The sequence below is a fragment of the Solenopsis invicta genome, chromosome 1 (assembly GCF_016802725.1).
Source record: "Solenopsis invicta isolate M01_SB chromosome 1, UNIL_Sinv_3.0, whole genome shotgun sequence".
In the NCBI taxonomy this organism is placed as follows: domain Eukaryota; kingdom Metazoa; phylum Arthropoda; class Insecta; order Hymenoptera; family Formicidae; genus Solenopsis; species Solenopsis invicta.
In genome coordinates, this window is record NC_052664.1 from 30,602,539 (window position 1) to 30,614,011 (window position 11,473).

The 11,473-nt window shown below is 33.8% G+C and overlaps 4 protein-coding genes across 4 annotated transcripts; 2 read left to right on the forward strand and 2 right to left on the reverse strand.

Moving 5' to 3' along the window:
• Positions 1 to 269: 269 nt before the first annotated feature.
• LOC105208093 (intraflagellar transport protein 22 homolog) lies at positions 270 to 2,294 on the forward strand. Its single transcript, XM_011177853.3, has 4 exons — positions 270 to 1,081; positions 1,197 to 1,366; positions 1,441 to 1,640; positions 2,007 to 2,294. The coding sequence occupies exons 1-4, from the start codon at positions 1,043 to 1,045 to the stop codon at positions 2,168 to 2,170; spliced, it is 573 nt and encodes a 190-aa protein (XP_011176155.1). The 5' UTR covers positions 270 to 1,042; the 3' UTR covers positions 2,171 to 2,294.
• On the reverse strand, positions 2,139 to 4,762 carry LOC105208094 (bifunctional coenzyme A synthase). Its single transcript, XM_011177854.3, has 5 exons — positions 3,853 to 4,762; positions 3,368 to 3,711; positions 2,977 to 3,225; positions 2,720 to 2,905; positions 2,139 to 2,561 (listed from the first exon to the last, which is right to left on the reverse strand). Exons 1-5 carry the CDS (start codon positions 4,424 to 4,426, stop codon positions 2,358 to 2,360), a joined length of 1,557 nt encoding a protein of 518 aa, XP_011176156.1. The 5' UTR covers positions 4,427 to 4,762; the 3' UTR covers positions 2,139 to 2,357.
• Positions 4,763 to 5,010: 248 nt separating this feature from the next.
• LOC105208095 (WD repeat-containing protein 36) lies at positions 5,011 to 8,041 on the forward strand. Its single transcript, XM_011177855.3, has 3 exons — positions 5,011 to 6,547; positions 6,616 to 6,893; positions 7,082 to 8,041. Exons 1-3 carry the CDS (start codon positions 5,011 to 5,013, stop codon positions 7,934 to 7,936), a joined length of 2,670 nt encoding a protein of 889 aa, XP_011176157.1. The 3' UTR covers positions 7,937 to 8,041.
• A 354-nt stretch (positions 8,042 to 8,395) lies between these two features.
• LOC105208096 (nucleoporin NDC1) lies at positions 8,396 to 11,383 on the reverse strand. Its single transcript, XM_011177856.3, has 2 exons — positions 11,096 to 11,383; positions 8,396 to 10,359 (listed from the first exon to the last, which is right to left on the reverse strand). Exon 2 carries the CDS (start codon positions 10,252 to 10,254, stop codon positions 8,539 to 8,541), a length of 1,716 nt encoding a protein of 571 aa, XP_011176158.1. The 5' UTR covers positions 10,255 to 10,359; positions 11,096 to 11,383; the 3' UTR covers positions 8,396 to 8,538.
• Positions 11,384 to 11,473: the final 90 nt, after the last annotated feature.

Below are 11,473 nucleotides of genomic sequence, written 5' to 3' on the forward strand. Positions count from 1 at the left end.
TTTATGTTTTATGATACTTTAAAATGTTTCGTTATATTCAAGTGAACATTATTTGCAAACTGTTATAGTAAAATATACAATATAATGCAGATTGAGAAACTGCTTATACTTTAATAATATATTACAAACTGTTAACATATTTTGAAATCTATTTTATATTAAAACAAATTCATAATATTAAGTTATAAGTTATATTAAAACAAGTAAACTGTTTATATATTAATCAGTGTATATATCTTTTTTTATTTATATAAATTTTAAATTATTTTGTAAATATATTTGATGAATGTTATACACACACACACACACACACACATATATAACTTTAATTAGAATCATATAATATATTTGTGATTATTTTCTCAATGATATTGCACATAATACGGGATGTCCCGTAAAGATTGTAACAATATTTAATGATAAACTCCTGAGATCATTTTGAGATGGAAATTTTGATATGTATGTCAAAATGTTGAGACTACAATAATTTTTAAATAAAAAATTATAAAATTACCAAATTAAATTATCGAAAATGCACGTACTCAGGTATGACATATATCACATAAAGCGCGCAACATTCGCGAGCATTATTTGTTTTTATTTAATATTTGATGGACACCAATGATGAAATGATTCCAAGAGCATTGCAAGTGTTAAATGGAACGAACCTATAGTAATGAAGGTGTTTTTAAATCTATTATTTTTTATATTGATTTGGCCAGAGTTCCTCTCTGATTTGGCATACATCTTTATTATGCAATGTGCCCTATCTGAGGGCGCAAACTTCGGACAGTTTGATTTGCCAATTTTAAACCTTTCTCATTTAAAAATTATCATAATATCGATGTTTCGGTATTAGGATTTTTGTCTCAAAATGAGGGAGTCTATTCTTAAACGTTATCACAGTCTTTAAAGAATACCTATATGTATTAGGACTAGTTGTTATAGCAACAATTGCCAAACAATGTATTCTATTGCTGTGTACAGTTGTCAAGTGCAATGGAATGTTAATGTACATACTTGCAATCACTACTGTTAAACAATGCATACATTAAAATTGGTAATGATAGGACCGACTGAGGTAAGATTATCAATTAAATATTTATATAAATATTTAAAATAGAATGTAAGACGTTTTATTATCAGATTACGCCAAAATGAACTGAAATATCTACACACGCATTATGTTTATTTAGAGTGGAAAGACTACAATAGCGAATTTTCTGGCAGATGCTACGGAAATTTCATATGATTATCATCCAACTCAAGGTGTTCGAATATTAGAATTTGAAATTAAAGATATTGAAATTAATAATGAACGTATCTCAAAAGATCTCGAATTGTGGGACTGTTCTGGAAATTATAAGTAAACAACATACCTTCACAAAATTGAATTTTAAATAAGAAAAAGACGAGATTTTGTAAAAACGTTTTCAACAGATACAAAAATTGCTGGCCAGCTATGCGTAAAGATGTGCATGGTGTGATACTTGTATACAGCGCAAAAACGCAGGATTCTTCAAAAAAATTGAAAGAATATTACGATTATTTTGTTAGCGGAGCTAAATTAGGACCAAATAGTTGTGTAATATTCTTCTATGATCCTGATAATACCACATCAAGCACATTGAAAACTATTTGTAAGTATTAATATAAGTTTTAATATAATAGCCATAGGATATCCAATTCCAACGAAACATTGATTATGAAATTAACGATTTTTCTCTAGTTTTTAAATATTAGGTCATTTAGGAAATTAAGGTAGTATGAACATATCAGCTTTGAATAAAAATGGAATTCGTAATGGTGTTAGTGAACTACCAACAGTCTGGTACCGTGTCACGAATAATAACAGACTACTGAATAACACTTCAGTATTATAATATTATGTCTTTTGTTATACAAAAAATACTGAGAATAATATACCCTACCTTATTTCATAAATGATCTAATAGTTTCAAGATTTACATATTAATTACTTTTTAAATTATTGTATGTCTTGAAAGCATCTACTTTCTCGAATGTCTCTCATGTCAAGTGTAACGTGGATGACGATGGTGACAAATTAAAAGCTGATTTTCGATTGTTTCTAAGTGCTCTAATAATAAAATTGCACGAAGGCAAAGAAGAAAAACTGATTTTAAGTGACAATATATTATTTGCTAAATAACATATTCACTTTTTATAACAATTATATACATAATATATATAATAAAAAATAGAACTCTTTATCCTGAATATTTATCTCTGTACAATTATTTATATAGCCAAAAATACATATTCTTAATTATCAACATTTTCTTCATCAATGTATCACTATACTGATTACAAACGGTATATTATAGAGTGACTAAATGTTATTTATAACCTTTTCTGTTTAAGTTTGTTATTAGTTCTCTCCATGCTCTTTCAACTTGTAGATATGTTTCTTCAGTACTGCCCAAAGTACTTATAACAACATTGGCCTCTTTAATTTGCTCTGTGTTACTTGGTTGCATTTCAATTCGTTGTTTCGCTTCTTCCTCAGTCAATTTATTTCTCTCCATTACTCGTCTTATAGCCTGTAAAAATATGTAATATGTAATGCGTTTATAAAAGTTTAGATTGTAAACAATTAATACTTTACACGTATATAAATATAAAATGATAAAATAAATAAACTTATCACTCTATATATAAATATGAGCAAAGTATGATTTATCTGTAAACGAAGATTGACCTCATCTTGTGGAATGATACAAGTCCAAATATCATTACATTCATCCTGCCATTTAGCTTGAATCAAAACTGCAGCTTCCAGTACAACAATATTACGACCCTTGTATTTAAAAAGTTTTAGCGTTTCTTTTCTAACTTCATTCAGAAGGCAAGGCCAAACAAGTTTATTCAATTTTTCCAATTGTTCCTATGTAAAATATATTTCTCTATAAAATTATCTATTACACAATAGATATTATAAAATGAGACGCTAAATACTTTATCATTAAACACTATATCACCAAGCATCTTTCTGTTTATAAATCCATCTGCATTAAGAATAGAAGAACCAAACATTTTGACTATGGAATCAAAGGGCTCGGTCTCAGGTACATATATACTATGAGCCAACTTATCACAATCCACATGACCAGCACCGAGTTGTTGCATTTTTTTAGCAACTGAAGATTTTCCACTTGCGATACCACCCGTTAAACCAATGATATAAGGTTTCCCGGACTCATATCTCTAATAAGAGAGAAAAAGAGAAAAGAAATGGATTAGAGAAATATATTGTTATTACTTAACAATATATATATATTATGCATAAAAAATTTTATGACAATTATTTTATATAAAATATATTATAAATATTCAGTAGGAAACCTACAGGAGGTTTAATCCTTGTGCCAAGTAATCGCATTCTATAATTACTAGAGCTAATTTTGGCTTCTTCGTACTCCCTATGATCTTCATCAATTGCTAGTTTTACTGTATAAATGTCCAATTTGTTTAAATTTTTTTGCATACGTAATTCATTGACTTTATCACCTCCACGTTTTGTTTCTTCACTCACAACTATCATTTCAAATGTTGGATCATCCTTAGTAGGTCCATACATATCATTGATAGGAACAACATTATGTGTTATTGATGAATCTACATCTTCTAAAAAGTCTACTACTTCACTTATTCTTTGGCAACATGGTTGTATAAGCTCCCACAATATTTTGCCTGAAAATATTTTATTTCTAAGTGTACCATATAATAATATTAAATCATCTTATAATTCTTAATATTTCCATAAATTAAAAGCATTATAACATAGTATACAATAAGTCAACTTAAATTGAGTAAGTTACAAAAATTTGTTACCAGTAATCATGTTGGTATCTGTTACACCAACAGTGAGTCTTTCTGTACAACGCAAAGCAGCCTCACTTAACAAGATCTTGTGACCATTGTGTAGCCGATCAAATGTGCCACCCAGTACTACATTCTTGTAAGTTTTCAAATTCTGAGCGTCATATTCTGGAATCTTAGTTAAACCTGAAGCATACATGTAGTTGACAAAGCTGTAGTTTATCGACTTGTTTGCTAAACGATCTCGTATGAAAACGTCCGCCTCTTCTTTACTGCATTTGTGATCAAAGATCACTACTTCCACAGGTTTCTTGGTATTTATAACAGATCTGTCAGGACATTTTAAGTTGGTGAGCAAAATACGAATATCCAGACGAGAAGCAATTGTAGAAGTATTTAAATAAATATCAGTAATCTTCTTAGAATATTCAGGGCCTGTCCGCTGCAAGGTCGCAGACCTATCAAAAATATTCTTCCCTGGAAGATATTGAATGTATAGTGTCTTTAGAACATGCTTTTGGATGAAGCACAACATTCCCTTCATCTTTGCGGGATTTGTTAAAACCAAAAGGCCGGTATTTGCCATGTCAGGAAAAAATATATTAAATTCCTTCTTTTCTAGAATGTACTTTTCCAATATTTCAAGTCACGATTAATTCATTAATTTTTTGTTGAATAATACCCACATAACTGTAGGCGATCACTTGAGTTTTCTTCTTAGTCTGATTCTAATTTTAAAGTGTTCTTTCTTCTATCTATTTTATCTATCATACGTGGTATGACACAACATTATTGTAGTTAAATTTACATATGTGTATACGTTTTTAAAGAACTATTTATCAATTGAATGTCAAACATGATGGGACTTTGGGACAAAAATACCTAACAGCGTGTTCAATTTGCTGACTCGACTCGACTCGACTTCGATGGTATGTTCTTTTTAAGATAAATTTGTGAGCCAGTTCAGATAAAAAGAACAGGCCTATATATTTTCAGTGCTGGCAATGAATCAGTGTATTTCGGAACGTAACTCCAATTGTACACTGTGCGGCACTGTGCGCGCGCGAAAACTTAACCAAAGAAAGAGACGTCAGCTAGGCCAGACCACGCTGGATGTTTATGCGCTATAACCTCTTTTGAATCTACCTTGGTTTTTTCTCGTGATATACGATGGTGCAAAGTAAAATATTCGCGCGAAATCGAGCGCTTGGATATGTCAGCAATAGCGTACCTCTCGTTACGAGGTATATCCTCAGAAGAAAAGAACATCTCATCGTCACGTGCGTAGGCAAGGAGTTCCACACTTATGGATGTAAACATTTTACTCTGATGAGTGTTTCGGGTACGCATCCCGACGATATCACCTGCCTGGTTACAGACACGTTTCACGTGTACACGGCCAGTGCGAATAAAATTTTCGCGTGGCGCAGAGGAACAGAGTTGAAGCACACTTACGAGGGTCACGATTGTACGGTTCACATATTGTTGCCATTCGGCGCGCACTTGCTCTCTGTTGACGTAAACAGCACCTTGAAGGTATGGAGCATTAAGGAGGAAAGTCTCTTGCTGGAGTTGAACTTTAGTAACACCATCTTCAGGATAACTGCGTTGATGCATCCCAACACGTATATGAACAAGATTCTGCTGGGCAGCGAACAGGGCCAGCTACAACTGTGGAACATCAAACTGCCCAAGATGGTACACACGTTCAAGGGTTGGCAGAATAGTGTGATGGCGTTGGAGCAAGCACCCGCGATAGACGTGGCTGCTATAGGTTTATTCAATGGTCGCATTATTCTGCATAATCTCAAATATGACGAGACTATTTTTGAGCTTGTGCAAGACTGGGGCCCGGTGATATCCATCAGCTTTCGTACTGACGGTTCCCCCATCATGGCGACGGGCAGTATGTCTGGTCAGATCGTATTGTGGAATTTGGAGCAACGAACAGTGGAAAGCCAGCTATGCAAGGCACACAACTCTTCTGTCACAGGTCTAAAATATATACCAAACGAGCCATTATTGGTTTCGTCTTCGCCAGACAACTCTCTTAAACTATGGATATTTGATGTGGCTGATGGCGCCGGCAGACTCTTAAGGATTAGAGAAGGACACTCTGATCCTCCAACAATTGTTCGATTTTATGGAAATGATGGCAATTATCTGTTGACTACTGGTGGTGATTCCTCACTTCGGCTATTTTCTACTGTCACGGAGATAATGAACAAAAGTCTGGGTAGAGCCTCGTTTAACAGGAAAGCCTCTAAGAAAAAGGGTCACTCAGTTGACGATCCGATGTTAATGCCGCCGATAACTGAACTTGCATCCGAGATAACGCGGGAAAAGGAATGGTGCAACATAGCAGCTACTCATTCTGGTTTAGGCATGGTCACTACATGGTCGTCTCACCTTCAAAAAATGGGCGACCTGAAGTTGCTTCCCGAGAGATTTAAAAGCAATTCTAATTTTGTTACTGCAACCACCTTGTGTTTAACAAGATGTGGAAATTTTGTTGTAATCGGTTATAGTACGGGCCATGTTGAGAGATTTAACATTCAGTCAGGGATCCATAGAGCATCCTATGGGGACGAGAGTGGCGCTCACGAGGGTCCCGTTAAGGGTGTCATGGTTGACGATTTGAATCAAACTCTCATCACAGCTGGCAAAGATGCAAAAATCAAGTTTTGGGATTTTAAACCTAAAAAAGGTATTTGCGTAAGACATATTTTTTCCTTCTCAATACAACGATATTTTAATGTGATATTTATTTCTCAGATATAAATATGGCAAAAACGATATTAATAATGGAAGACTCGATCGAATGGATACGATGTCATAATGAGAGTTCCCTTGTGGCTATAGCCTTGCAAAATTTTGATGTTATGCTAATGGATGTAGATACAAGGAAGATAGTTCGTCATTTTCAAGGGCACGAAGGACGAGTAACAGATGCTTGTTTCAATCCTGATTCTAGATGGCTAATCACAGCATCTATGGATTGCACAATCCGCACTTGGGATATACCATCGTCACACTTAATAGATATCTTTCAGGTAAATTTAATTTCAGGATTAAACATATAAATAAATAGATAAGTAGTAAATGGATTCTTTAAACTAGTTACTACTACTTATTATTTCTCATCTTTTATTCATTTCACTAAATATTGTTTAGATTATTATTTGAATTAGAAAAGAATATATTAAAACATATGTTAATAATAAATTTTGTGCACTTATAGGTTCCTGAAGCTTGTATATCTTTAAGTTTCTCTCCAACGGCAGAATTTCTTGCGACCGCACATGTACGTCACTTAGGTATCTTTTTATGGTCGAATCGTATGCTCTATTCGCACGTTTCGTTGAAAGCTATTAGCAAAGACGATATAATACCTGAAGTAGAACTTCCTGGATATTCCAAAGAAGTTGAGAAAACTGATGAGGACGATGTCCTTATTGAAGAGCCAGATTACGTGTCTCCCGATCAACTTGACAGTGATCTTATAACTATGTCTGCCGTGGCTCAATCTCGATGGCAGAATATACTCGACATCGATATCATTAAAAAGAGAAACAAGCCGAAGCAACCGCCTAAATTTCCAGAGACGGCGCCGTTCTTTTTGCCTACGATTCCATCATTGGAATTACGTTTTGATCTCCCTGATGTCCCAAAAACTAACGAAAACGTCAAAAGTACTCGTGTCCATCCTACTTTACAAAATGTTACTTCGTTCAACAAGAGTCTTCAATCAATTACCAACAATTTTTCGGACGTGATAGAAAAACTGAAGGCGATGAGTCCCAACAATATCGATTTCGAAATTCAGTCATTATCTTTGGATGAGAATTCTGCTGAATTAGCAGTACTACAGTTTATGAAGATGCTTCATTACATGATGGAACAACAGACAGATTTTGAATTGTCACAAGCGTATTTGGCGGTGTTCTTAAAGTGGCATGGTCCAATAATCTTGGAAAATGATATGTTACGAGATTACCTGAAAAAAATTCAGGAAGCGCAAATGAGAAATTGGTCTACGCTACGAGAGAAATTATTTTATAACTTAAGTGTTGTACAACATTTAAAAAAAATGTAAATAAAAAAGCATTATTTTTATATTATGTAAATATTTTGTATATCATGTAAATAATTGACAAATCACCACAGAATAAATAAATTGAAGTATTTTATTTATTTTCAAGATTATGCTCTTCAAGATTTATACATATCTGTTCATTCAAAAAGTTATGATAGAAAAGTTTTCATATTTTTTTATAAAGAATATTTATTTATCATTTATACCCTAATATTTTATAAATTAATATCAAAAATACGTTAAGTATATCATATTTAATATATTTCTACTATTGCATTTATATTATATAAATAATATAAATGTAATATGTATACACATACATGAGATAGTTAAGAATATATGTATTAACATATGATATTAAAATGTTTAAATTATTAATATAGTTATATAGTTACAGAGGAACCACAAAAATCTAGGTGACGTTGAGAACTGTATGGCCCCACTGCATCATTACTAATATAGTTATATACATACATATACATATATTATACAAATTTTAAATTTGTATAATCTGTATTGACAATTTAGCAAGAGTTATAGAGGAATTTTTTAAACCTAGATAACTTAAAGGAACTGATATAGTCCCACTCGCTTCCATTTCACTATTCTTTGTAATTAAGAAAGCCTTGCAATTGTTCTATTGTTGAAACCTCAAGAGACAAGTCATCGATATATAATTCAAAGTTAGTAACAATTCTATACAGACTACGCTTGATCGCACTTCGCAAAGACCCAAGAATCAACTTCTCATCTACTCGCATTTTTCTCGCTAACACAGGTGACTTCGGCAGTTTATCCAGAGCTTGCTTCACTGACAATAAAGTATTGATGATGGTTGTCACATCTTTTTGTACAATACCATAAGAATCTTCGCTCAACGAAAAGACGGTTAAAGATGAAATAGCTTCGGCTGCCCAAATCACCAGTTGACCATTATATAAAGCGTGACGAATTTTATTGTCATCTTGCTCGCCAAAGATATAATTGATAAGTGGCTTAGAAAATAAATATGCTACAAAAGCATTTTTCTTCTGCTTAATAAAGTGTTGAATAAATGAACCGCTGTAAACAGCTTCCTCCTTAGCATCTATTTCTGCTATTGACACTGGTGTTACGTCTGGTACTAATTTCCGCATGTGATAAACATATTTGCTTTGTTGAACTGGTGGGACTCTTGCTGTCAATGTGCTATAACAGAATGGTTGTTCTTGAGATTTTATAGATATCGTAGTGAGATCCGATGAGAATTTCTTGAGAAGACTTGTACACTTTTGTACCACACAGTTCCAATTGTAAGGGTGACCACCTGGTTGACTAAGCGTAAATAATGTACTTCTTCTATTTTTCTCTTTTTGGGCCAAAGTGATCAGGTCTAAGTATCCCAAATGCTGCATTATCGGTATTTTGTCCATTGATAGTACATCAATAAGAGTCATTTCTGAGCTCTCAGGAGTGTATGCACCGCTCAAACCAAATTTAAACGGAGCCCATTCAGTCAAATATATTTCAAATAATGTGTAAGTGTTGCTGATAATCAATGCAAATATAAACTGAAGGAGCCACAGTTGCAATATCAGTGATAGATTTAATAATCCAGACACAGTGTCCAAAGGTTTGACCCCTATTTGCATGGAAATCATAGGAAACGCTTCGCGGCAATATGACCCCATGAAATAATAAATAGTCATGTAATACAGAGTCGACCACATAGAGGAAATCATCAACGTCGGTAATATGGTGTAAATTCTTTGCCTCAGTTGAAAAAATTTGGATTGTGCTATAATGGGAAATCGGAAATATTTTCCTGTAGAATTGCCAGTCTTGATTGAGAGATACAATCCGCTCCAAAAACCACTGAACAACAGGAAATAATATTCCTCCATCAGACATGTTCCATGTATGCTGCAGTGTGCATTCGAGGAGCTGTATCTTCCTTTCCTCAGTGACAAGTGCAACCAGACTAAGATACCACCGATAACAATGTATAATGCTCGTAAAAATAAGTTTTGGATCCCGAGGGTCTTACACAGCTTAATGAATCTGCTTTTGTAGTACGGAGGAGGATGTAAATAATTCTTGCTGCAGAGAAAACCCTGCAGGAATGTCACCATAGCAAGGACGATGAAATAAGCCCACATCCTTGGTGACATTACTGTGGTCCATGTATCCTCAAACCAACGCGAATAATCAGTACTCAGATTCGTGAATAGGACAAGACAACAAACAAGAGATAATTGCAACATTACGCTCGTGACAACAGCCAATATCATCCGCTGCATCAGCAGCTCCCTGCAGCCCTTCTTATCTATCTCGATCATTGTAATCTTGTCTCTCTTCTCTTCTTCCACTTATGACAACTATCCTTTTTTTTCTTCCTTTGTTTCGGCACCTGTCCTCTTGCAAAGAGTAATATGGCCAAACACCTGTAGACATAGTAAAGAGTAATGTACTAAGAAAATTGTAGAAAGAAAGAGAGGAAAAGAAGAATCAAAGAAGAGAAAAGAGATAAGAAATTTTGATAATATAACAATATAAACAACTTTGGCAATATTATAACAGTATAAAAAATATCCTAGTAGCATTTTTTTGCAGAGTAGATTCCAAGTGCAGTTAATTGTAGCAGAATTGAATAAAGTGTGCAAAAGATTCTTAATACGACCTTGTTGTCAGTCTTCTCTAAGATTTGTGCACTGCATATGCAAATAAACTGTTTGCAGATACTTGCTGCAGAACTATATATAAATGCAGTCTGTAAACAGTCTGTTAAGAATCTGACATAAGATTCTCTCGGTAGATATGTATAAGTTTCTTGCAAGAATTTGCTTGTAGAATCTTTTGGAAGACTTGAGCAAAATGAGGAAGCAGATCATAAACATCCTATTGACAGAATATGTTAAAATCTACTGTAAGGTTTACAGCAGATTACTACTAGGATGTAATATAACTTATTGTTAGAAGTATAGGTGTTAAAGACGATATTAGAAACTAATAAAATGAGAACAGATGTATGGAAAGAGGTTATATGATAAGCGACAGGTAATAATCAGTTATTAAAGTTTGAAATATGGATGGGTGTTAAAAAATATTAAATTAAAGTAAATCAATTTTTTTTCTTAGAATTCAAAAGTTAAAGTAAATAAATTCTATTTTAATACGCACCTGCCGTCATGCAAAGATCAAGCCAAATCGCGCTCGTTGAAGCCGGTTAACCTCTGCTTTTGCGCGCGAGTTAACTTTCAAATCTCAGATTCGCCGGTTTCATGCGACGATGACGCAATTCGAACTTCTTCGCGTGATGACGTTTCTCGTGGTATAATCGCTTGTGCGAACTTCGTCGAGGATTATGTCTCCTTCGCGAATAATACATTAAACAGGAAGATTTCAAATGATTTCAAATGTCGCTCTTAATCTAACATAACCTCACCTGCCATTTACCGCTTCAAATATACCAAAAACTGTGTGAAGTTGAGTTAGGAAACACGCTTTGCTGAAGAGAAACGTACATATGGGTGCGGTCAGTTTGATGCTACGAGTATT

Bases quoted from the DNA above. Each gene is read 5' to 3' on its own strand.
- LOC105208096 (XM_011177856.3), bottom strand. From the start codon at position 10,254: ATGATCGAGATAGATAAGAAGGGCTGCAGGGAGCTGCTGATGCAGCGG.
- LOC105208093 (XM_011177853.3), top strand. From the start codon at position 1,043: ATGCATACATTAAAATTGGTAATGATAGGACCGACTGAG. The intron at 1,082-1,196 runs GTAAGATTATCA...ATGTTTATTTAG, and splicing joins TAATGATAGGACCGACTGAG to AGTGGAAAGACTACAATAGC. The intron at 1,641-2,006 runs GTAAGTATTAAT...ATGTCTTGAAAG, and splicing joins AAGCACATTGAAAACTATTT to CATCTACTTTCTCGAATGTC.
- LOC105208095 (XM_011177855.3), top strand. From the start codon at position 5,011: ATGGTGCAAAGTAAAATATTCGCGCGAAATCGAGCGCTTGGATATGTC. The intron at 6,548-6,615 runs GTATTTGCGTAA...TTTATTTCTCAG, and splicing joins GGATTTTAAACCTAAAAAAG to ATATAAATATGGCAAAAACG. The intron at 6,894-7,081 runs GTAAATTTAATT...GTGCACTTATAG, and splicing joins ACTTAATAGATATCTTTCAG to GTTCCTGAAGCTTGTATATC.
- LOC105208094 (XM_011177854.3), bottom strand. From the start codon at position 4,426: ATGGCAAATACCGGCCTTTTGGTTTTAACAAATCCCGCAAAGATGAAG. The intron at 3,226-3,367 runs GTAGGTTTCCTA...CTCTCTTATTAG, and splicing joins GCACAAGGATTAAACCTCCT to AGATATGAGTCCGGGAAACC. The intron at 2,906-2,976 runs GTATTTAGCGTC...TATTTTACATAG, and splicing joins ATATAGTGTTTAATGATAAA to GAACAATTGGAAAAATTGAA.